The sequence below is a fragment of the Rissa tridactyla genome, chromosome 2, assembly GCF_028500815.1.
Source record: "Rissa tridactyla isolate bRisTri1 chromosome 2, bRisTri1.patW.cur.20221130, whole genome shotgun sequence".
Lineage (NCBI taxonomy): Eukaryota > Metazoa > Chordata > Aves > Charadriiformes > Laridae > Rissa > Rissa tridactyla.
Window position 1 is genome coordinate 58,527,363 of NC_071467.1, and position 26,347 is coordinate 58,553,709.

Below are 26,347 nucleotides of genomic sequence, written 5' to 3' on the forward strand. Positions count from 1 at the left end.
AGGCACATGTGAGTGTGACAGGGAGGCTTGGGGAGGTACAGACGTGCCGTTTCTCTTCCCGAAGCTTCCCCCACCCCCAGGTCTTTTTCCCGGTTAATTTATAGGAAGAGCGGGCGGTGGGAGATGCGGGGGGGGGAAGGCGGCGCTGCGGGGGCGAGGGGCAGGGGGGGAGTCGGGGGCCGGAGTCACCCGGAGCCTCTCGGCAGCCGCCAGACACTGTTCGAGTTGCCCTGAGAAGTGCAGGTAAATGGAGACTGGCTGCCCCTCTTGTCTCTGTTCTTTTTCCTGTTAATAACTTAATGAGTAGCCGGAGGGCCGGGCAGGAGGAAGAAGAGATTAAAAATCGCCTTCCCCTTTCCTTTCCCTCCGGTTTCCAGACAGGAAATCCTCTTGAACATCAGTAGGGTGTTTTGTCGCATTTTGGTGTTCGTGGTGTAAAGCTGGATAATCCTGTGCCCACACCTGTGTACTGTGATTTTCTTTTTTTTTTTTTAATTGTATGGCCATGTTTTAGTCAAACACTTCTAAGTGATTCCACGCCTGCAAGGGAGGTGCTCACAGTCCCATTCCTTTATTTCTAAAGGGAAGGTACTGTCCCCCACCGCTGAAATGCTGGGGCCTTGGTAAATTTAGAAGACTCTGCCCTTGGCAGATAGAGAAGTAACATGTCATCCCAGTGATCTTTGCATTCTAGGAAAGACTAAATCAACATTGCTTGTTTTGCATGTTGCCCTTTAGCAACAGTCTCTCGATTTCCTGTCTAAAGTATTACATGGACCCCCCCAAAAAAAAAAGTTTTGGGTAAAGAAAGCCTTTGATACTTAGTAGCTGCGGAATGTGAATTGCAGCAGTTGTCAACTGTGTAAAGTCTGTATTCTGTGCTTCTGAGGCAAGAAAAATCTGTCATTTTACTTAAGCGTGGTTTTGGTGGCTTTGTTTTTTAATTAATTCTATGCTTCCTGCTTTTTGATCTTTTGGTGCTGACATTGTTAGCTTCCAGTGACTCAAGAGGAAAAAAAAGGTTGCTGCATATGGGATTGATAGTGAAAGAACAAAGCACTGACTAATCAAACTTTCCAAAAATGTTGGTGGTCTTAATGATGAGTGGATGGTACTTAACAGCAAAGAGAAATCAAATGATAGACGTATTGTTGCCCTTTACTCTTTCCTTAACCTTAAATAAGTTTAGTTACTCCTACTGAGGCCATCGCAGAACCTCAGCGCTTAGATGGTGGCGTGTCCATGCCCGCTGTGACAAACAGCCGGACCTCGGCACCAGCCTCCACTGGACACCAGTGCCCTTGCAGCTCCTGCAGTCTGGGGTTTTGCTTGCAAGAGATGCTAGCACAGTGGAACAGCCTCGGGTTTCCTTTGGTTCCACCGCAGGTCGTTTTGGATTTTACGTGTGAACAGCATTTTTCTAGCTCAGCTTCATAGTTGTGTTGTGTTTGTGTAAGCGTACTGCTGTTACATGGAAGGCTGAGGATAACTACAAATCGAAGAGATAAGGTGGTGGTGGTGGGAAAGCTTGTTTTCTCTGGTGTTTGCTTTGTCTCATCACTTTCGTATTTCACTATCTTTCTTTCCTTGTTGGCTTCTTACAAAAGAAATATATTACCGGTTGCCCAAAGTTCATGTTTTAGCGCCCAAAAGTAGTGCCGCTTTTGGAAAGTACTGAAATGGAGCAACTTGTGCTGCTGCTTTGCTTTTTCTGCAAACCTAGCAACCAAAGACCTCCTCCCATTAACTGGAGTTGTCTTTCAAGATGAGAGCATCCCCTGTGAGCAATGCAGTTTCCATAGAAATATCAGCAACTGTGTAACTCCAAAGGGCAATTTCTCCCCTCGTGTTGCTCATCCTTGCTCCTCCAGTATAGCCAAAAGGGTGCAAGAGTGACTCATTTCTAAATATACTTAATATTTGTGGTATAGGCAGGACTTCAGATAAGATGATGATGGGCTGTGATGGAGTTCATTGTAATTGTATCTCTTGCACCAGCCAAGGCCCCAGTTTCATTTTTAACCGTAGTGGAACATATCTTGTTTTACAGTACCAGTCTCTTTTTAGATTTTTACCTGAATGGGAACGTCCTAGAGAAGTTAATTTTACACTAGTTGGAAAGAAGTGAGTAACTGAGAAAGACGTTGCCTGTAGATTCAATAGGAAAAAAGTTTGTCACTTGATTTAGGTAGCTTTCATGCTATTTGGCTGATAAAAAAAAAAAATTAAAGATAATTTAGTAGATGATGTCTTGATTCCTCTCTCCATGGCCTCTGCTTTTAAGTGTATGGAGCCCTCTGGACTCTACTGGCATTGCAGGTGGCTATTAAAGTAGGGTGGGTTTTGTGTGTTCGGTTTTGGCTTGTTTTTTTTTTTTCCCCGGTGGTGAAATTGTTGTATTGTCCAAAAGGATTGTCTGTGGTGTTTATGCTGAAGAATTTATTACCTGTGAAGGCTGCAGAGAAGGATCACCAAGAACTTTCTTAGCTTTGACCTGCAGTCACTCATAGGGATTGATCGGCACTGCTAAAAAATGAATAATTTTCATATGTCTTAGACTACAGTTTTTCATGCAGAACTTTGTGAAATGGACAGCAGTGAACATCTTGCTCCAGATCAATCTTGAGGAAATACTGAAAGTTTTTCAGATTAGTGCTTTGATGGACAACATTCTGCATGTGATTGACATATTTTCCTCTTTTTTTTTCCTTTGTTTTAGCTGAACTGGAGTTTGTTCAAATCATCATTATAATTGTGGTTATAACTGTTATGGTGGTAGTGATCATCTGCTTGTTGAACCATTACAAACTCTCGACACGCTCCTTTATCAACCGACAGAGCCAAAGCAGAAGACAGGAAGAAACTTTGCAGACGGTGAGTATGAGCCCCTCGCACCAAATTCTTGCTCTTTGTGCTGTACGGGTCTGCAGCAAAGCCTCCCGAGGAGCTCTGGTACAGGCAGCTGTTGGAAAAACTTCTGATGTGACTTCTAATACTCCCTATGGTTAGCTCTTTTGCTGAGGTTGTATTTGTCAGTAGGAAAAAAAAAAAGAAATCGGAACATAAATTTAAGATATACTGTCTTTGATTATTTTTAGCCCCTGTTATGTTTTATGTAGCCTGTTTTCATTTTGCTTTTGGAGGTTCAGATGTGGCGTCCTCTTTGCTGTTGCTGTAGTTGGAGGGGGGATGAATGGAGATCACCTGGGGTACGAAGATTTGAAATACATGTTTTTGTGACTTTCCATATATTTGGTAATATCCTGGAGTTTTATCACTATTACTATTTTGTGAAGCTGCGGTAACTGTTTGCTGGATCCAAAACACCGGCCCAGGAAAACATAATGTTTGTTTCACCCAAACAGCCAGAAAACATTAGGAAAACGGTCCCTCCACGGACCTGGAGTGATTAAGATGTGTTGTTACAGAGCCAAAGGCTTAAGACTGAATCTCAGTCAAGACTCGTTAAGGTTGTGTTTTGTCAACCCAACGCTAACTGGACACCTAACTTGCCTTGTAAGCCAGGAGTTTGCTGGGTGGGATGCGCTGCTCCCTTGTGAGGGTGAACCACAGGGTGTCCCTGACCTTGGGACATCCCCCCTGAGCCACAGCAGTATCCTGTGATGACGGAGGGAGGCCCTTTTTCTGGTGCGTTTTTTGATGTCCTCGGAGCGGTGCTCTCAGCCTCTTTGCTGACTGTGACGGCGAAGGGGCCATTTGTGAGGGTAGCCTTTTTATGTGTTGGATTCCTGGCAACAGCTTTGGGTTCACAGCTCCATTTCATTTCACTGTCAAAAAAAAAATTGTCTGATTGTAACTGGAAGGCGTAGTCCCATAATGGTTTACACCAGTCGTAAGTCCACTGTCTCACCTTTCTTTCCATCCTGGTCCTTTGTTTCCTCCTCCTTTGTGTTCCTTAGGGAGCTGACAAGGTTGTGGCGAGAGGCCTCAGGGGGCTCATCTGGCCGAACACTAATTGCTTTTTTTCCCCCCACAGTTAGATTTCAGACAGATCAGCGTGTGAAGTGCCCTGGCAGGGGAGGGAGCGCTGGCAGGGGAGGAGGCAGGGATGCTGCTGCAGCCAGGGCTGGATATGAAGGGCTGTTGGGGATCTGCACCCCTGGCAATTGGCAGCTCCCACCTAAAAACCAGCTGTAAAACACAGCGAATGCGGGGTTCCCCCCCAAAACCTCTTGCTTAGCGCATCACCTGCACCCTGTTGCTGGGGTGAATAGCTCTTACCTCGGAGGCTGCGCGGGCAGGAAAGGAGCCGTCTCCTCAAGGGGAGGTCGCCTCATTCCCTAGCAATTCAGTAGCGCTGGAGTATTTAGCTCTAATTTGGTGACAGATGAAACTGGAACCTGCCAAACCTTAACCTTCTGGACTTCAGGGCTGAAAAAATTGGCCAGATTAATTTGAGTGTTGCTTCGAAATGGATGCTGTAATTCAAGAACCACACTTCTGTCCGCAAAATATTAGCTATAATTGCTCCAAGTGCCTAAAATGGAATAATTTGAGATAAAGGAAGCACATTTTCATCTTCACAAATCTTTTAAAACTGCAGTAAGCTGTCAAATGCATGAAGTAACCCATTATTTCCTTTGTATGGTTCGTTAGTATTGTCTGTTACCAGAACGAGTGGCGTCTTTTCTCTTGGACGTGAGGGAGGAAACATCACCTTCTTGTGAAGAAGAACATGCAACTTGGCAGCAGGGACTTGAGAGCGGCTTTAGTATCCAGAACTGCTCTTTAATAATTTTTAAAACGCCGACTCGGTTTCAGTTTGAAAGCAATCATAGTCAAGTGAGCACTTTGTGGAAATTGATGATTGATTGGTGAGAACTGGTTACTAATTCTTCCGAAAACTCTCTGGTATAGGTTTGTCATCACTATTACTCATCTGGATTTCTGATAAGCTGAAGCTGTTCTTAAAAGAAGGTCAGTCTTGTGGAGAATGGGACTTACAGAGGTCTCTGAGGTCAGATGTCAAATATGTTTGAATTTTCCTTTGTCTCAGGTGTTAGAAGGAAATTCTGATGGGAACTGGTTGTGCGAGTCGCTTGCAGCGCAAACCTTAAAAATCAGTGTGTGGTGCATGAGGGGTGGGAAACTAAAGCATTTGCTCTGTGATGTGAATCTGGAAGGGACCGGTCTGTTCTCATTGTCCACAGCGGAGTGAGTTGCACAAGATAAACAGCGTGAGCAGCAAGATGCAGGTTAGATTATACTTTTAAAATATTTTTTTTAACCAGGCAGACCTCGTTCTGTGTGCAAATGCTATTGATAAGTGGATTATCTTTTAAAGGAATGTTTTTTGGTGTTTTTTTTTAATGGTATATAGACTCTGGAAACAGACTTAAGTGTTTATTAATTGCTAATGTCTGAAGAAAATATCATTCTGACTCAGGCATTCTGTGGGTGGAGAAATAGTGAATGGAAGTAGAGGAGGTTCATCAGTATTTCTTAAAAGAAAATGGTAAAGCAAATTAATTGGCTGTTGGCTAGTTCCTGTAAGGAACTATGAAGAGAACCTCCCTCAAGTAACTGAGGTAGCAGAGGTGTATCAAGATGCAGAATCATGTCTTTCCTATTCAGATGCGCCTTTTCTTTTTTTTTTTTTTTGTCCTTCTGTTACCTTCAATTTTCTTTTTCTTCAAGCCTGCCCTATTTCTAGATAATCATGCCTTCCAACAGCTGAGCTGTGGTTGAATTGCACAGATTTCTGGCCCCATAAAGACCAACTATTGAACAGATGATCTCTCTCTTATTCTGGTTCTTCTAGAAAGCGCAATAGAAATGAACAGATAGATAACCTCTCTACTGCCTTTTACAGGGATGAGGTTGGCAATAAACTCTTGAGGTCAGGCTTCCAAAATGATGAAATAAAAGGTATTTGTGGGTTTCTTTGTCTGGTTGAACTTCCTTCATGTAAAGAAAGAAAGAAGAAAAAAAAAAAAAGGCCTAGAGGTTGAAATTCTCATTGTCTTCCAAGTCCGGAAATTAGAGTATTAAAAAGTAGTATCACTGCAATCACGCATGTTAGTAATACTTGAAGGGCAGAAAAGGGACTGATCCCAGGAAAAAAAAGTTGCTCTTTGATGAATACATGCAGAAAAGTAGTGGTTATGTTCCTGTTCTGTAAATAAAGTTTTCCTGTGTGACTACCAGTTCATCTTTATCTCTTTTCTTTTCGTTCTTTCATTCATTCTTTTCTTTTTCCTTTTCATTCACTCTGGAGTCACATCTTCCAATCTTTCCCCTGGTCTTTGTTTGTCTTATTACCTTGGTTAGTGTGCCGAGGCCTTAAATAGATTGCAGCAGGGGCAGGACAACCTTTGAGTGCTCAGGAGTACTGTCTGCTTCTGTGTCAGTGCTGCTGAGGATGCTGCTGCCTGCCCTGCCATGGCAAGCCCTGCCATCTGCTAGCATGGACGTTAAAGCATTCAAAGCTTGTTTTAACATTAGCAGAAACATCAGTTTTGGGGGTCATAACTGCGAAAGGTGGAATGATGCTGAGTGACAACTGTGTTGGCATGAGTGGCCACCTGAAGTGAGTGTGCACGGGACTGAACGGTGTCCGTATCACGATGGATAAAATATTGAATGTTTCCCCCTGCTGGCAGATCCATCAGCAGTGTTTGGATTCACAGCCGGGAGCAAGGCGAGGTTTGTGGAGCATCTGAGTGGGACGCGAAGGCTGTAGCGTGTGGAGTATACCAGGGGCATTCCCAGGGCTGCTTCACTAGGACACCACCACCTCTCCCGTCAGAGCGAATGGTGCTACCAGCGGCACTGAGGGGTTTTGGGGCAGAGCCATGTGGCAGCCTTGGAAATGCACATCCATGCCCAGAGTACGTGCGTCTGTCCCGGGGCGGCGCATGTTGCAGTGTTGCTGGCGGTGCCTTGGGAGGACCAATGTTGTGCTGGGAGGGCAGCGTTGCTGGTAACCAAGACCATCCTGTTGGAATGTAGGTAGTTGCAGCTGAGTGGCTGCTGTGGCACTCTGCTGTTTGCTGGGTTAAACCCAAGATAAATCTTGCTTTCTGATGATTAATTCTTAGTGCCATCACCTGTGATTTCCAGGGAGATGTTGAGGGAAAAGAGATTAACTAAGTGACTTACAGGGAGATACTTAATGAGCTTCTGATGTTCCTAAATTGATTCCTTCTCCCCATCCTCGTGGCTTCTGTCTTTGTGTCTTTTTGTCTTATAAAGTGGGTGTTGAAGGAGTACTGAACGCTTTGACTGCCCCAGGCCCGCTCCTGGCAGCAAAGTCCCTGTGTCCATCACACAAGATGCTTACCCTGACCAGCCCCTGCCTCCCAGCATTGAGGGCAGCATCACTGCTAGGACTGGTCAGCTTGCATTAGGACCTGCCTTGGTAATGCCCATCTCGAATGCCAAGCTCCAGGAGCACAACTGTAAAAAAAATATTACCCTTCTTCTTGGAACAGCTATTTCAGAATAAAAGGGGAACATCAGGAGGGTGACAGAAAATACTCAGTAATATTGACAGCTCCAGGGATTTGTCGGTGATTTCAAATGTTAGTCTTGCCTCTTGGCCTTTTAAATTATTCCCTACCGGTGCTAGCATTATTCCTTCTGTTCCCTGCTGGCATCCCTGGCCCACTCATTCTCATTTCCTTACATGTGCAAAAGAAAGAAAATCCCAGTGGGAACAAGAACGCAGTCTGCAGCTGGGAGGGAGGGAGAGTGCTGTAGGCCACCCTGCTTTGCCAAACCTTTTCCTTTGCACCAGGCATCAGTTGGCAGGAGCTGGACGTGCGCTGCTGCCCAGCCGTCTGCGGGAGGGACATGGGCTGGCCTCTCCTCAGGGTGTGCTGCCAGGAGGGACAGTATGCGCTGGCTCCTGCTCTTTGAAGTCTACCACAAGAAAGTCAGAACATCTTTAATGAGGGCAGGATCATCTAGGAAATCTGCAGGTAGCATTAGAAGTGAGGAGCACCGGCTTTGGGTGGTTCCTGACTCAGTGTGTCACCTTGGGCAATCCGCTTCATCTCCAAATAAAGGAGGAGGGATAATAGTACTTACTTCCTTCACTTGGATGAAGTGAAGATTACTTAAAGTGGTGAAGTGCTGTGAAGTTGGGGAAAGAAAAGTTTTAAAGTATTAAGTAAAAGAAGTAATCGCTGTAAGTGTAGGGAGGTGGACCATGAGTGAGAAGTTTGGCACTCTCCATAATTATCTCTTTCTAGTACTTCTCCTCCGTGCCTTGCACCGCTCTGCCAGATGCTGTAACCTTTCCTGCCCTTGGGAGATGCTGCTTTTGAAGGGGAGGGCAATCCTGCTGGAATACTTGTCGTTCTGTCGGGGACAATGAAATAGCTTTGCGTTGCTTGTGTTTGGCAGGGAAAACGTTAGAACCGTAAGAGCTGCGCTGGTCTCCATCAGCTGGGCGGAGGCAAGGGAGGAACGAGCCCCTCTGCCCTCCCGAAGCATTTTGAGGAAGCCACTGCTTTAGTGTGGTGTAATGTGTCACTGCCACCTAGGGCCAAAGCCAGAAACTACACTGCTCTCTGAAACACTTCATTTGCAAATAAATTGTGTGTATTTTTCTGTGTGTTTGTGGATGTATGTGCATATAAAAAAATAAAATAAAAAGCTGAGTTCAAAAGAGGGGTCGTCTTAATACCTGTAATGCATTTCAGAAAGTGAAAAACTGACTTTGTTTCTTGGGGAATACAATTTCAGGCCAATTTTTAATTCTCAGAAATGAAAAATTGGAGGAAAAACTGAAAATCTCCTTAAGAGTCAGTAAAAAAGCAAAGTTTGGATTATATGAGATTGTTGTGGTTTAACCTTAGCCAGCAACTAAGCACTGTGCAGCTGCTCTCTCACTGACCCCCCCAGTGGGATGGGAGAGAGGAGTGAAAGAGAGGAAAAACTCAGGGGTTGAGATAAAGGCAGTTTAATAAGTAAAGCAAAAGCTGTGCGTGCTAGCAAAGTAAAACAAGGAATTCGTTTGCTGCTTCCCATTGTCAGGCAGGAGTTCAGCCATCTCCAGGCAAACGGGGCTCCGTCGTGTGTAATGGTTCCGTGGGAAGACAAACTCCATCATTCTGAACATCCTCCCCTTTCCCCCTCTTTTCCCCTCAGCTTTATATACTGAGCACGACATCACATGGTGTGGGATATCCCATTGGTCAGTTGGGGTCAGCTGTCCCAGCTGTGTCCCCTCCCAACTTCTTGTGCACCCCCAGCCTACTCACTGGTGGGGCACCATGAGGAGCAGAAAAGACCTTGACTCTGCGTAAGCACTGCTCAGCAATAACTAAAACATCAGTGTGTTATCAACACTTTTTCCAGCACAAATGAGCTCTACTCCAGCCAAAACCAGCACAGGGATGCTTTTGCTTCATTACAGTTTGAGGAATTTGTCTTACTGAGCCTGATTTCTTTACCTCGTGTTTACCCTGAGTAAAAAATTTTTCTTCTGGGAAATTTCTTTCCCGCTGTCTGTCAATGTGCTAATGCTCAGCCGAGGTGGTTGGATGACACTGTGTGCTCCAGGAAGCAGAGTGTTTAAAAATGGCTTAAAAAAGTCATCTTCCTAAGCTGTTTCATTCTAGAGGCTGTAAACCTTTGTAAAATACAAATTGGGTAAATTATCTTAGACTTATCCAGTCTCCTAAGCCCTAAATATTGAGTTAAGTAATCATCACCGTAAGATAATAAAGTAATCACCCAGCTGGATTTATTAAATGATGCTGGTATTTCAAAACTTAATCACAAAATTAATTTCTGTAGATTGTCACGCAACCCACGAATGGCAAAGGTCAGCAAAAAGCGTAGCTAAGATTTTTCCTGCTTTGATGTTACTTGTAGGAGCTGGGATTTACCATGGAGACCCATCCTTTTTCATTCAAAAACCTAACAACGTTAAAAATGAATACAATATATTGTATTCATAGGGATGCATAGGGATGGTCCCCTATGCATATCGCATGCATAGGGTATGAATGCATGAGCTTTCTCTCCTTGTTACTTTTGAGTATTGAAGCTCATGCCTGAAGGCCTTTAGTCCCTTTAAGAAGGAGCAAGTTGAAGTGGCTACCTGTTGAGAACCTATAAGAAGCAGGTAAATTATATGTTGCCCACAGAAAAAAAAAAAATGGGTAAATTGCATTTTCTCAGGTTTATCCTTGATTGCACATACCTGAGAACTACTTGTAGAAATCCCTGGGCGTTTGGTGGGAGGGGGCACCCAGCAGGGCTGCCAGCGTTGGGTTTGCTGGCTGAGAAGCTCCCGTTGGCACGACACCAGGCGGTGCGGTACTGGGGCTGCCAGCTTGCAGCAGGACTGGTGGCCGGCTCGCCGTTGTGCCCAGCTGTATTGCTTGCGCCCCATAACCATCTCGCTCATGGGACAAGAAGTCACCGAGTGAAAACAGGTCGAAAGCATTTTATTTTTTATCATTATGCCAATCTATCTTCCTAATTCCAATAATTAAGGGAGAAACTATGAGGGAATGTAGATACAAATGCTGTCAGTTCTTACCTCATTTTTACTGATCTGAGCACAGGGAAACACTTTAGCCATTGAATGAAGGTCTGTAAGTAGAAGGACAAGAAGAGAGCAAGAAATAACACTTTCCCTCAATGTACATCACACCGATTGTTCGTGGCAGTCCCAGCATGTTATTTCTTACATCTATAACTTCGGGGGAAAAAAAAAAGTCACAGGGATATTTTCTTTCTGCAACACTGAGGTTTTTCCTTTCTTCTCTCAACGCCTTGCCATCACCCCAAGAACGGTGGGGTAAGTGGGCACCAACTCTTTGGTTAGGTGGTATCTGCTCAGTGCATGTGAGGGAGGATTTCCCTGATATGAAGACTTGGGAAAGGTAGATAGTAAGCCTCCCATGGTGGATGCAGCGATTTCAGGAAGGCGGAATAGCTGAACAGACCAAAATTGGGAAGACGGGGCAGGCATCTGTTTGGATGCAGTTCTTTTGTTCTAGACAGATCCCACCTTCTGTACAGAAATGGGGGTTTGTCTATAGAAGGGAAAGTGCAGAAAACCCCCCCAGCATTTCAGGGGAAGATTCAGCAAAGCACTTCAGCGTGTGAATTTTTTATTAATTTCCTAACTTCTCTCTTAGCCTTGGGATGTGAGCAGAAGGGCACATCTAAATAAGTGGCTGCAGACAGACCCGAGCGGACCCTGCCTTTGCTCCAAGCTGGCAGTTCCCAGGCCAGCCCTGAAGCGGGAGCTGCACAGCTCAGTAATTAGAGCTACTGTGTCTGGCTCAGAGGCACCTGATGAAATATGTGATATGTAAAAAGATAAGGGGTATCTAGTGCATGATATTAAGCATAAATGATTTTCCTGTTCTATTGTATCCCTCAAAATACTTATAAACCCCATAGAGCCATTCATAATTAAGCACTGGCATGTTGTCCATTGTCTCTTTCTCTCTCTCTTTTCCTCCTCTCTGGACTTTACTTCCCACGTTGTCATACTGCTCTCCTCTAAGCTTAAGAAACCCCTCTGCATGTTTTTATTTGTCATTGCAGGTCACTGTAGAATAAGTTTGTGTCCTAGAAGGATTCCTCTATAACAGTACAGGAAACCCAGTTGTCTGACAGCTCCTGGCCTGTCTCGCTGTCCGTTTTAAGACTTGGCCGTGCACTGAGTAAGAGTGTAGTGCCTTTTCCTACATTGGGCCAATTAGTCTGGGCTTACTCTAGTGGTGATGAGAGAATCCTGTACTGCGGCACTGGACCGACCACGTATGCATGGTGAGGTTGGTCTGCACGTGGTGTGTGAGCCTGGTATTTTCCAAGCGTGGGCATGCTGAGCACATGCTACCCAGCCATCTGCTTAGGGAGTTCCTCTGGCTCCCGGGATAGAGATCTTGCTGGGGATTGGCTGCTGCCAAATGACTTATTCAGCCTGCTGCTCTCTCCAGAGGAAACCTTAGGGAAGGGAGTAGCTGCAGGTGGGCTGTAGGACACACTGTCACAGAGGCCGTGTTGCTACACATCCTTGCATCCTAGGGGCTTCACAGCCTTGGAGTTCAGCTGCATCCCAAGCTCTCTACCTCCTCGAGTAGGTGCTCCAGAGTGGGGAGAACCTTTGCTTGTATTGTCTTGGTCCGACTGTCCCAGCACCCTGGTCGCGCTCCGTGGGGTCCCTGCAGCAGCTGCAGTGCCTCCAGTCTTTTACTGTACTGGGATTCAGGCATCAGCAGTAGAAGTAATGGGCAATTCCCCCCTTCCAGCAAGTTGTTTCTGTTAGACATTGCTGGTACCAGGTCTGTGCGCCTCGGCTCAGCCTGCGGGTCCCTGCTACCTCTCAGCATGAGTAGTTTATACTGGACCATCCCCCTCGGCTCTTCTTACTCTCCTGCCTTAGGGGAGACGGGCCCTACGATGGGAATCGTCGTTTCCACTTGCATATCAGAAACTCTCTTTCATAATGGAGTTTAAGTAACATGAGTGGTGGTGGTAGATGGAATTCATTTCTGGGTTGGGTCGTTGGTTTTGCCTTTTTTCCTCTCTTCTGAACCTGAACACATTAAAGGAGAGACTGAGACAGTTGCACTAAGCATAAAGCTACACACTATCATATTTTTCAAACCATTGCTCCGGAATTGGCTGTTGGGCTGTGTGTGGCCTGCAGTTAATTGAGCACTTCAGCTTTGACTAGTATGTTTTACTTAACAATTGCAATGGGCTTGGAGCCTGCTGGGTCAGCTGCTGATAACCTGATTGTCTTTAATTGTGCAAATATACCCTCAGATATTTCAAAATGAGGGCGTCGGTGATGGAGGGGTGGAAAGGACAGTGGGTGCAAGTATGTATATATATAGGTATATATACAGTTATAATTTCTTCTATTGACAAAACCTTATATAGGCACTGAAACACATGACACTACGTAAGATTTATCTTTTGTATCAGGCCTTTGCAAATGGGATACTTGCAAAGGGAAGCTGTAAATAATCGCAATTGTGGTCCCCCTCTATCTCTGCTCTCTAAAGCTGCAGAAGAGAAGTGGTTGACCAGCTTTGTTATTCAAAGCATTTCCCTTAACAGCTGAATCCTGTGGGAGATTCCTCTTAGAGCAGCTTTCCTCTGCGGTGGACTCTCCTGACAAGATCACAGACTGCTTTTGGTCTCTGAGTGTCATGATGAACATCTAGTTAGGTCTATTTTTATATCTGAAATATGTTGAAAGATGCTGTGCAGAGAAGCAGCAGTAGAGTAAGATTTGAAAGTAGTCTATACAGGGTAATGCTTTTGGGGACAGTATGCATTTTCCTTCCCGGTTCTGGAATTTCTTATGTCTATAAAATCATAAAACTTGAATTAGCACCAAGAAAATAGTCATGACTATACAATGTTTTAATTTTCTCTTTTTGCATCAAGATTGAAATTCTGTGCTTCATAGCTGCTCTGATGTGTCTTTTTCAGCTTCGAAATTTTCCAATAAAATAAACCCATTGCGGTAGTTACTGCTACTCTAAACAATTAATTGAGAAGAAAAATAATGATACACACATGTTGTTCTTCACCCTTTTATTCTACCCTGAATGCTGGTACAGTGTCAGAACAGCCTTTCAAGGCACAAAAGGGAAAATACTTTGGCCTGAGAAGGTGGTTGGGGAAGTGGTTGAAGGAGAGGAAACGGTGGCTGAAACCTCAGTGGCTTAATTACTGTTTATGGTGGGAATTGGGCAACTGGCGGTTTTGACCAGAATGTACCTGGGGTTTGAGTGACTGTCATAGAATCATAGAATTGTTAGGGTTGGAAGGGACCTTAAAGATCATCTAGTTCCAACCCCCCTGCCCTGGGCAGGGACACCTCCCACTAGATCAGGTTGCTCAGAGCCCCATCCAGCCTGGCCTTAAAAACTTCCAGGGATGGGGCTTCCACCACCTCTCTGGGCAACCTGTTCCAGTGCCTCACCACCCTCATGGTGAAGAACTTCTTCCTAATGTCCAGTGTGAATCGACCCATCTCTAGTTTTAATCCATTCCCTCTAGTCCTACCAGACTTGTTTCTGATCACTTCACTGGGATTAGAGATGGCAGGTTTCGTTGTGAACTGGTTTGGCTCTGGTGTGTAATCGGGATCCTGGCTAGCAGGTCAGCTTCATCCAACCTGCCGACCGTGCTGACGTGGCCTTGTCACAGGTTGGGAGGTGAAGGGTACCCACTCAACACATGAATGCTGAGGTGTCCCCTCTCATCTCTGCACGTGTCCATGCGCTGGCAACTGTAACTGGTTTGCTGCATCGTTATGGCTGGTGAGGCTGGGTGTGGGGGATGGCGTCTCGGCACTTGCACGATGGACCAAGCTTGATGTGCTTGGGTGCTCTAGTTTTGGAAAGCAAAGGGTGGGAGGTTACATGTTTATCACCCTTCTCTAGGTGGGGAGATCCAGTCCTTAGAAGCTGTCTGCTCCTAAAAGTTGTGATATTTGAGGTAGGATGGTGATGTGATCTATTAATTTTTCTCTTTTCTTGTGTTTTTCTGTATTCCAGGAAGGGTGCTTGTGGCCTTCAGAAAGCTCGGTTTCACGCCAGGGTGCGTCAGAGGTACAGAGAGATTTCTTATTATCTTCACCAACGTGCCTTCCTCTTTCCCGTTACGTGTATTTGTCTCCTCTCAAAAACATGCATCTAATTAGTAAATAAAGCTTTTTCAGTGTAGTCCAAGAGCCAGTTTCATGTGGACATCTGAGCCTGCCTTAACTCCCATTCCATGAATGCTTAAGACTTTTTCATTAAAAGAATGAAATTCTACCTACCCAACACCTCATCTCTGTCCGCAGCTCCCCATATCGTAGTAGGCATTCACAGTAAGTGGTGGAGGTGTCTCCCACATGCAGTATCTCAGTAATTTGGGTATTCAGTGGAATCTACAAGACCAGTTGCTCTTCTCCCTGTGTTTTTCCTGGATTTACAACACATATCCTATCACCAGTGTCTCCTGTCCCCAGCTAGCACAGGTCCCTGGTCTGAGGGATAATTTGTGGGTGTGTTGCTCCAAGTGGCCCAGCTCACCCATGTCAAACTGTGAATCTTCCTGATGTCTGACCTTGCATTTATGCAGGGCAGGGGCTAAAGACCCTGCATGGACCCAAAAATGAGAAGAGCAGTTTGATAGATCTAGATTGAAGAAACTGGTGTGTCTCTCTAGATCTGGGATAGACCAAGGGAGAAGCAGTAGCTTCTCACAGAGTGTCTTGAACTCTTCCTCTTGTAAAGCCTGACCTTTTCCAGGGCTTATTATGCTGGGGACGTTTTTTCCACTCGCAGTGCAGACGCCTTGCAGGTTCTCCCCGGAGGCCGAGTTCTGGCTGAGAACTGAGGGGGAGGAGGACACCTGATACACTCCGGTAGTGAAGGCGTGAGATATGCCAGGCCTTTACAAAATGTACTAAAATGACCATCTGAATTCTTTGGTGATACAGGGTATTACATTAACTCTGAGTAGGAGGGGGATGCTCAGACTGCAGCTGAAATTCAGTATTGGGACATTTTCATAGAATTAGTTAATTGTCAAGACTAGAGAGGAGGTATTTCCTATGTACAGAAACAGAACTGTTTTCTCTCAGCTCTGCATGTTTTGATGTCAGAAGGAACTGTGTGAGGTCTTGGTCTTCCTTTGTGGAGCTCTTCTCAAGTATCTTGTGTTAGATCCGTCCTGCAGCTCCTACCTCATCTTTTCACACGTGTGGGTGTGTGAGCATGCGTGCACACTGTCAGCTGCGTTTAATCTTTTAAGATAGGTGGCAAAGAGAAGTATTTTCTGGTTTATCGGTTCTTTGTAAATACGGAGCACCCACAGTGCTTTGCTCAGACGTGGAGTCACGTGTCTCTCTTCCCATTTCAGATCATGTATGCTCCAAGGTCCAGGGACAGGTTTACTGCCCCATCTTTTATGCAGCGGGACCGTTTCAGTCGCTTCCAGCCCACCTACCCTTACATGCAGCATGAGATTGACCTTCCTCCGACCATCTCCCTTTCCGACGGGGAAGAGCCACCGCCGTACCAAGGCCCGTGCACCCTTCAGCTCCGGGACCCAGAACAGCAGATGGAGCTCAACCGGGAATCTGTCAGGGCACCGCCCAACCGAACCATTTTTGATAGCGACTTGATAGACATCTCGATGTACAATGGGGGCCCCTGCCCACCAAGCAGCAATTCGGGCATAAGTGCAACCAACTATAGCAGTAATGGAAGGATGGAAGGACCACCCCCGACGTACAGCGAGGTCATGGGGCATTATCCAGGCTCCTCTTTTTTCCATCACCAGCACAGCAACGCGCCTCCTTCCTCGCAGAGGGGGAGCAGACTTCAGTTTCAGCAGAACAATTCGGAGAGCACAATAGTCCCCAGCAAAGGCCAAGACCGGAAACCGGGAAACCTGGTCTAAGTTACTCGCCCAGGCGCATTTGAACTGAAGACAAGAGCTTCAAGCAGAGCGGTGGAGGAAGACGCCCCCCCGTGCTCCGGTGCACAATGTTGTTACGTTTCACGTGGTACAACTTAGTAAAACCAAACGTGCAAACCAGTTCTTTGTTTCTGATTCCTTTCAGGGGAATTGCATGCAAAGCAGATCGAAAGAAATACAAACTTCCATTCAGTTTGTCTACGAGCAGTGTTTCAGGGGAGGGGGGGGGGGGGATATATTATTTTTTTTTTAATAAACTATTTCAATTATTTAATTGTAAAAGTTAACTTAGCACAGAAATGAGGCTTGTACAGCCTGTTTTATACTCACTGAATGGCAGAAGGAAGAAGGTGGTTTTGCTGGATAAATGGGGGAAGAATTGGCCAGTTTGCTTTTTTTTTTCTCCCAGGGTGTGGATTTTTTTTTTTTTTTTAAATATGAAACAAAATTCCTGTTTTGTGTGCCAAGGTATAAAGTTGAGAACTTAGATGAATGCAAGGAATTAATTTGTATTGTGATAAATGTGTTTTAAAAAGTTGCACTATCTTAATGTTTAAAAAAAATATATATGAGGGAACTGTTTTATGTGAAGTTCTTCTATATGTTGTCTTTTCACCTGTGGAATAATGATAGAGCCCCAGAAGTAATCTGGAGGAGTTTGCCCCCCTCCCCCCGGGTTTGCTAGAAAAAGGGGACAGGACTTAGCCTAACATCTCTTGACTTTTACAAATCAAGAAATACAGGGACACTCGTCTTTGCAATAATTTGTGTTCAAATAACAGTGCATCAATGAAGTGTCTTGGAGACTTGTGGATGGAAGACGGCAAATATGAAATCCCAGCATTTACCACCATTTAGGATTTAGCTGTTTTGCAGTGTAGACTATTTGTTTCGTAAACGGCAAAACAAAATCCCAGATGTGTTAATTTGTATTGATTCTAACTAAGTGCTGCCATTCTTTTCCTTTTCGTAATGCAGTAACGCCAGTACTGACAGTTTTAGAGATTATTTTTTTTTGTCCGCACTGTAGCCTGAAATGTATTTAGTCACATATCATGACATTATGCAATAAATTGTTTAAAAATGCAAGGTGGGTCTTTTCCCCTGCAACGCTGTTAAAATATGTGAGACACTTGTGCTTTTCGCTCTCCATTTCATCCTTTAGATACTGAATTTCAGTCCTGGAGATCCATCCTGTTGAAGTGAAGGGGCCTTTCTAGCTATGACCCCCCCCCACCATGCAGTTTCCGCAGCAGTACCGGGAGCGCTCCTGACAGCGGTGCTGGCATCCGCGGCATCCCTGGCGGTGACCTGGGAGCACCAGTTGTTCTCACTGCAGGCCATTTTGCTCTGGGCCCTGTTGCGGAAACCCTCCTCCGTGCACGTCATCCGGCTGACGCCAGGAGGGCTACGCTCACGGGTAAAGACGACTCGCGTATTAAGTCAGTGTCTGTAAGCCCTGGTTTTGCCGTGCTGGTCTTAAGAGTAGTTGGAAAATGTTAACCCGCCTGTAAAGTGGCCCACGGGGTATTTCTTCCCTGTTTGTTTCTGTGTGGAAGCACGCGCGGCGCTGGAAGGCGGGTGACAAATGGTGATAGCGGCACCACAAGCACATGAAAAAGCACAACTTGCACTTAAAATGCATTTTGGAAATGGACTTAAAGTAAGAACCTTTTAGAGTCTTAGCTTGAACAGTTTCTAATATATATGTGTGTAAGTGTGTCGTAGACCTTTTCACTTCAAGATCTTTCACTTTTTTTTCTATTTTCTTAAACCTTGTGCTTGGTTAGGGGCAGCAGCCACTGAGGGGGCTGTGGAGGAGCACGGTGCCCGAGCGCCTGGTCCCATGGCTGGAGGCTGGATTTCCGCAGGACTTCTGTACACGGGGGGCTCTGATAACTGAAGTGCATCTTTGATCTATGCAGAGTTTTAATGCCAAAACAGTATGCGTGTCTGCGTGTGTGTTTTTCGGGCCTCAGTGTAGTTTATTTTCTTCATAAGATAATTTGGTTTTATTCTAGTTCAGAACATGTTTGTGTAACTGTTAGTCTGAACATGCAGCCTCATTTGTCTCTGTAATTGTTTTTTGGTCTGAGTCACACTGGTGATGCAAAGCAAAGCTGCCTTTTAATTTATGTTTCATTTGAAGGGAGAGAGAGAGATTGTATGATGGGATTCACTTATTTTTTTTCCACTCAGACTGAGAGGAGAGGTGTTTAGGAGATGACTAGGTGGCTGTCAGTCAGCTAGGGCTCCAGTCATGTCTGGTTTCTGGGAATAAAAGCTGTGAAATTCGATTTTTGCAAACAACCTATGGATATATTTCTTAGTTAAAAAAAAAAAAAAACAACAAAACACAACAGAAGACAAAACCAGCAAATACTGGTGGTGTTCTTCAGTGACTTTTGTTGTCCCTCAGAAGTGAGCTTTTAAGTCAGAGAATGTGTGTGCCTACACAGATAATTTGCTGTTGCCTAAGTGAGGATTATTTAGCCGAGAAGCCTTTAGGTAAGAACAGCTGGAACTCAGTCGCCATGGCAGAGCACACCTGGACTGGGCCCTGGGCTTGGACCAGTCGAGTACCAACTTTTCCCCATGCACAGATCCCAGCGAAGTGAGCCTTGAAGTTGCCTTCAAAGTCACCTCGTGGGAACGTGCTTTCTTTGAAGATAGGCCCTTGCCATCTTTTGCCATCGCTGCATGCCAGTGGGTTTACAGACTTACCATTAACATCGTCCAGTTAATGATGCGTGCACTCTTGGCTCTTAATTTTTCTTTGTGTGGAAAATGTAACCTGTTCCAGTTCTGTAGAAAAGACTCACCTAAAAAGAACTTAGTATTTGCTTGCCTAATGGCTGCGTTTCCTCTTGCATCTTCGCCTTCTCATCATATTCTGCTGTCCAAAGCTAAAGCGCAGCCAGTAGACCTGTCAGCTCTGAAAGCATAGTCGACCTGTTGCTTGCTGTAGGTGAGACTGCAACCTACTGCTTTTGTTTTGGGGCCTCTTACAGGAGTAAATATGGTATTTTCTGATGAATATTAGTCATCTCTGATGGGAGTGCCGCCAGTAGTATGATGTTGTGTTTTTCTATTTTTTCTTTTGTTGCAGCAAGAGAGAATACGCCCTTGCTAACAGAATAGAATGGTAAAAGAAGGAATATCAGAATTAGATAGCGCTGTCAGTCTTTACAGGCTTGGAAATGGTGATCTCTGAAGATAGGTAATTCTGTGAAGCGTTTGTGGAAAACTCCTTTTGAAAATATCCAGAATTAATAAACTGTGTTCCACAGCAACTCAAATGAAGTTTGTAAATTATAAAAGATTTCTGCAAACATTGTAGAGTTAATCATGTAGATTATACCTCCATACTGGTGGCGTGGTTTATGTGTATCATGCACAAAACCCACATAATATGTGCGTGGAGTTTTCCATGTGATGGATCATATTAATGTGAATTCTGATTGCATCTCCTGACCTTTGCCCAGTAACCCATCTTCTCAACATTCAGTCCAGTCATGTCCCCACTTTAGAAATTTTCAAGTTAAAAGGTTATTTTTTTTTTAAATGTACCTTTAAGAAATAAAGCATCATGACCTCTGTCCTACCGCAAAGGTTCATTTTTCCCTTATGTGGCTTGGCATGGCTCCCTTCTTGGTGCTAAATATGCCCCATCTTTGGTGTTTTCCTATGATATTGTAGGGCTAGAAAAGGCAGAGGTTTCTGTCCCAGTTTCCCAGTGGAGCACTCGGCACTTAGCTCTAAATCTGGACGTACATTTAGCCTGGTTGTGGTTGGGTTCATCTCAGTGCTGCGCACGCAGGCTCTTTGTGTGTGAAGCTGCTTTAGAGATGTGAGTGAGGAATATACGACGACTGGTACCCGGCCAGCGGAGCAGCGTTCAGACCCCTTTCCTGGTGCGTGTGGCACATGCAGAATTCGCGGTACTTTGCATAATAGGTTGGTTTTGTCAGGGAGGACCTACTTAAGCTACCGATGAACTCTGCACTTAACACAGTCTTAGTCTGATGTCACTTTATTGCAGCGTGTTTTTTCCTTGTAAGTAGGAAAACTCAGACACACGTCCCATGTACAAGTTCTTGACGGCTAGTGAGGAAGGTATTTACATTCCTGCAGTCGTGGAATCTGCAGGAAGCATGGGTCACGCTGTGCTTCATTTGGCTTTTTATTATTGCTTGCCCACTTCTCCCACCAATTTGTCCCAGCTGGAAGCTGCTTCTGTTATCCCAAAATTATCCTGAATAATATAATAATGAAAAAATCACGAATTTTTGTGTTGCAGCAATATTTTTTTAAAAAAAGTGTTGCTGAGATTTTTCTTTTCCCCCCCGTGAATGTGGTTGAGGGAAGGGCAAGGAGTGAAGTGACATTGTTTCTGAAAGAATGCACTTTGCAATAGGGAAGAAAGCCTTGTCCTGCTGGAGAGTCCCATGCGCAGGCTGTCCGGAACAGCGCGGTCTGGAGCAGTGCTTTCTAACCCTGCCAGGTAGTGAGATATTGGACCTTAAAACTGACACTCTGATCTGTAAGGAATGTTTGAATGGTTTAGGGAAGATTGATTACTAACCTTTCTCTGACTCTGAGCCCTGAACGCTCACGGTAACTAAGGTAACCTGATTTCATAGGCAAAGAAAAAGAAAATAGTATGCTGGTGAAAACAGATATGCTCCAGAATTCTTCTTTGCTTTTCTTTTTTTCTTTGGTTTTTTTTTTTTTTTCTCCTTCCCTCAAGGATAAACTATAGGCTTGCTGGTACATTTGAAGGTATTGAGGATTATTCATAAGTTCTCTGTGGTCATTACCATCAAGTCATGTCCATGCCCATGTGTGTGTATACATACCTGCATGCAAACTTGTGCCTGTATCCTACCCCTCGATTATATATAATTGGTTACTATTCCATAATCACCTTCCAGAAGTGCTAAATGGCTATATATTGTGCTCTCAGGAACAACGGCAAGTCATTTGTCAAACAGCTGGAGGCTTGAGGAATATTTGCTTTTCAGTCCTGTAAATGTCATGGCCGTGTTTTTATCAGTAGGGGAGTTTCTTGCTGCGCAAATTCTTGCCTGTGACCTGGTGCACTAGTGCATCTTCCATCCAACAGCTCTCTCCTTTTGCGTGAGCTTTGAAAAACCCTTGTGCTTTTGGGACAACCCTAATGTAGACCTCATGTACTGACGTACAGGAAGGAAATGTACTTCATGTAGTCTAAATCTCAGAAGCATGTTTTTTCAAACCCAGCTGATGCTGAGAACCAAGCGATCCATTTGTACAGCGGGTTCAGATGAAGGCTGGCTTTTCCTTACGTCTTTGCTATTTAGATAAAGGCTGCTGCAAATAATTCAGTTACACGTATCTGGTCTTTTCCTGCACTGTGTTGCCTGCTTGCCAACCACTGCGATTACTTTTCTCCTAAACTAGCCCCAAATGTGTCAATTGTTTAAAACCCTGGAAAGAGGCACTCTTACTGAATTGTCTGAGACCTTTCGAGGCCTCTTAGACCATGGAAAAGTTCCTTGTGAGGACGTGTTGAACTTACAGAGGTTTCCTGTCCGAAGACTCTGTTCTGTACGTTTTGTTAGGAAATTGAAGTTTAAATTTTTGAGAGTTGCCCAACTGAAATTGTTGGTCGGTAAGATTTATTTTTTTTTTTTTTAATACTTAATATCTTTTTTGCCAGTCTGTGCTCATTAATCAGGGGCATAAACTACCTTTTGTTCCACCTCCGATTGCCGTTGCTATGCTGGCAAAAGCCCCATTGGGCACACTTGCACCAGCAAAAAAAGAGTCATTTTCTTGGTACGGCTCTGCTTGGGGAATTAGCAGAAGCTGCACCACTAAGTTCTGCCTCCAAAATCAACATCAGACCCGCACTGCCTCCTCCCAGCAAACTCAAGTGCTAGGTGATGGCTCGGTTTCAGCGAAGTGCTTTACCACGCTAGTGAGCACCGCGGACACGCAGTGGAGGAGTCTATGGGTGTTTTCTTGAAATCGCAACTATTTGCATTAAATACATGCAGTTTTTGTAACGGCTCGCTACATTTCTCCTGCTTTCGAAAGAGAAAACCGAGCATGATTTTGTATTGAGAAGTGTGGCAAACTCGCCTGGCTCTTACTTCTGCCTTGCTGTCGTCTCTGTTCCATTTTTAGGCTGAACACAAGCAACCCGGGTACTGCTAGCATCGCTTTCCTGCTATAAAAGAGCTTGCCTTTTTATGTTGGTTAACGATAAGGAAACAAATTTGTAACCTAGATACTTCCCCCTTCCCTCCGACAGCCGCCCTCCGTGTGATTTACTGCCAGAGATGACCCTGTCATTTCTTTGCTATATTGCTGCTGCTGCTGCTGCTGCTGCTGTTTTAAATGGTTTGGTGTGTGAGCTTTCTGAAACAACGTGGTGTGTGTAGGATCTTGTGGGTGAACAAAGCTGTGTCTTCTCTTCTTCCTTCCTCTCCTTGGTTTGTGCTTGTCTGTCCGCCGTGGTAGGGTTATTAATAAATTATATCCGTCCGTATTAGATATAATTTTGAGGAGGTTTGCATGTCAGTAGTTCGTAAGCAACTAAGGTGCCTCATGTTCAGGTCTGAGCAGATAGGGATCCCCTTGCACTCGAGAGGGCCTGATCCAAAGCCTGGTGAAGTTGGGAGGAAGACTCTTGCCAACTTCAGGGGGGGTTTGGATCAGGCCTTACGCTCCCACCTTTGTTGTGCCTCACTTAAAATGGTGCTTTTTAAGTTGTCTGTCTTTTTTCTGAGTTGGTTTTTTTTTTCTTTGTATGGTGCTGTGTATAACTTGAATATATTATGCACATATCCTACCCAATGGGTAGAACAAACAAACATACAAAAACAAATAGATGTTGTTAATACTGTAAGATAATGTATAGATGATACCAATTTTAACAAAAAAAGAAAACATGGCATAGACTTTGTGAATGCCAACTTCTGTGCTTGGTCCTTTTTTGTAAGAAAATTTGCAAATGAATGCATACAAATGACAAAAAGTCTATGTATTTTATTTTCCTATTAAATATCAATATAATATCATAAGGGAAAAAGTCTGAACAAATCCTTTTTGACTAGCCTGTGTATAGCAATTGGTCGTTTGATGCATCTTTGCTGTGAAGATTTGTTCTTTTTTTTTTTTAAACGTGTCACTTTAAGAAAAAGGAAAAAAAACACAAAACAAGCAAAACCTCCACAGCTTTAACCTTGCAACTAGATGCTTCTCGTATTGGTTGTTGCCTTGCTATTGCTGAGTTGGACCAGTATTAGTTACTACTTCTCCAGCAGATAACGTTATTTATTATTGTCCTTGATTACCTTTTCTTTTTTTTTTTTTGTTAGAAATGGTCTAAAAACTTTTGAATCTTTTTGTCCACATCCTAGATTTGAAGTGAAGCTCAGACAAGTGGGAACTGACCCAAACCATCCCTGCAAAATCAAAAACTAGGCCAGCGAGAATTTTGTGACAACAGCCAGCCCTTGCTCTATGCCCACTAGTGGTACGCCATCCTGCCACTGCAAAAACTGTCTTAAGGCTTGGTGTGTAGCTGGGACTCGTGGAAGACGTGTGTAGTTGCAGGGTACAAGCCTTCTAAGGTGAGAAAAGCCGCAGTTGGTAGCGAGGTGAATGCAGGGTTCGAGCGTGAGCTTTGAGTTGGCAGCGCCGCTGCCGTGCTGGCCGCTGACAGCAGTGGCTCAACCCCGGTTCATATTTAAGATTATGGAGAAATGCCTAAAGCTGTTCAGACCCAATGTGGGAAGCGGTGTGGGAAGTGATCCAACACTTTAACGTTCTGCCAGCCTCCCTCGGCAGCTTGGTTCTCCCCCGGCGTCTCCGTGCGTTTGGCTGTCCATCCCCGTGCCCCTGTGCGGGCTCTTCGGTAAAGCAAATACCTCAGGAAAACTCAACATGAAGTTCTAGTGTAGAGACTTGCAGATGCTGTACTTATTTTTCTAAACTGTTTATTCTAACTATCCCAGGACGGAAGGTGATATTAAAGTTTACCGGTCCGAGACAGACTAGTCCTCTCACAGATGGATACCGACTAATCTTTCATAGATACTCATGTCTATATGTAGCTTTTTTTATACTTGTTTGGCTTTAACCACAGATGTAAGGTAACGATGTGATGGGATACGTTTGAGATGGTGTTTTTGTTTGGTTTCTCAGATGACTAGCTAAGCGCTATGCTAAAACTCAGGGGGCTTTATCCAGGGCCCAGTGAAGTCAATGGTGAGGCTTCCTCTGGTTTGAGTGGGCTTTCAGTCCGGTCCGTCACACTTGAGGATGGTGCCTCAGAGCACGGTCCTTCACCACTTCTCTGTTGACCTGAAACTTCAGCTACACGTTTGTCTGTAAATATCTTTTTAAAAGCCCTCACAGGAGTCCTGTATCTGAATGTTGATCATGGTTGTTTTGGTTGTGTTTTTTTTTGTTTTAAAGAAGTGTGTGAGTTTTTATGGCCAGTTCTGCATCATCAAGCCCTTACAGGTAGCTTGTATCCATCCCTCTGTATACAGAGCTGTTTTATCAGTAAGCATGTACCATAGGGAAATACGCATATTTCATGATAGCCGTTTGTTAACTCATTTATTGTTTGTCAGGGCATAGAGTAATTGTTTTGGAAGGATGCCTTGCCTGGCCGCGCTGACGTTGCTGTTTGCACTGCAGTATCACTTCTGTGCATGAAGGAAGAAGAACAAACAAAAAACCCCAGGCCTTGACCAGGAAGGCTCTATAGAGTCAGCCTCCCGCTGGAGGAATCTAGGATAGGATTTATCATAACAAAACTTGCATATTGAGTGGACCAAACACGAGCATGTCTCCTTTTAGAGGCACTAATTTGCTTTGAAGCTGTAGTGGAAAGAGCAGACTATGTATTACGTGTACTCACAGCTGCGTTCACGCTTTTCCATTTACCACGAAGCACAGCAGGCAGCCAAGATTTTTAAAGAAGCATAAGCAGAAGTTATGAGAGCCTCAGGCATCGTAGACCTGGAAAGCAAAAATAATAATAAAAATTAAAAAATCACTTTAATATGCTTTAACAAAGCTGCTCTACTTGTAGTACAAAGACCACGTAAGCGTCGATAGGGGTTTTATCTTTGTATGGCTATCAGCTGCCCAACGCTGCTGTGCTCAGAGTATCTCATGATGGTATGTACATCAGTCAGGCTGTTACACTTAAAATTAACCATCAAATACCTGTTTTTAGAGTGTTGACCCTTTCTTTGTTGTTTCTTGCTAGTTATTTTACAGTGTAAAATACTTTATTGCTGTATGCATTTTTTTTTTGTATTTCCAACATTGTGGCTTTCAAGATCACGTTTTCAACGTCTCTTATTTTTGTCCATTTTGTTTCAAGCTATTCTGAAATATGTACAGCACTATCAACAATATTTAATCTTTCTTTTAAATTTTATTGTTGTAAAAACAAAGCTATTAAAAACAGTAAGTCTTTTTACAACTGTATTGGAATTTCTCAATAGCTGTTCATGTGATGCTATGACAAACCTGGCTTGCTTTAACTTTTTTTTTTTTTATTTTATTTTCCTTTTAACACAATTAATTTGTTGCTTTTTTTTTTTTCACGGTAACTCCCAGTTATATACAGGAAGAGATTTCAACTGTTGTGTATCTGACTCTTTTAATTGAGCAAATGGTGATGTCCTAGTTTTTAGACCTAAGGTCTGTTTATTGCAATACTTTTAAAGGAAGATGTTGCTCTAAGTGCTGTTGTTAGTTTTAAATACAGATTTTATGCTTGTTCTTAATATGCTGTGGTTAAACCACGGCACAAAGTTATTAAAAATCATGAAATGCATTTGTCTCCTGTTGAATTTATTTTCTCTTTGAAGTGAAAAAACAAAACCCAGCAAAACACAACAAAAAA

General features: G+C 44.1%; 1 protein-coding gene across 5 annotated transcripts in view; it reads left to right on the forward strand.

The window, feature by feature from the left end:
• Positions 1 to 26,278, forward strand: part of LDLRAD4 (low density lipoprotein receptor class A domain containing 4) — a 298,353-nt gene extending 272,075 nt beyond the window's left edge. For all 5 annotated transcript variants that reach the window (XM_054190618.1, XM_054190617.1, XM_054190619.1 and 2 more), the window contains 3 exons: positions 2,720 to 2,874; positions 14,514 to 14,567; positions 15,868 to 26,278. In XM_054190618.1, coding sequence (XP_054046593.1) covers positions 2,720 to 2,874; positions 14,514 to 14,567; positions 15,868 to 16,410 — 752 coding nt within the window. In that variant the 3' untranslated portion in view covers positions 16,411 to 26,278. The remainder of the gene's footprint in view (positions 1 to 2,719; positions 2,875 to 14,513; positions 14,568 to 15,867) is intronic.
• The last annotated feature ends 69 nt before the right edge of the window (positions 26,279 to 26,347 follow it).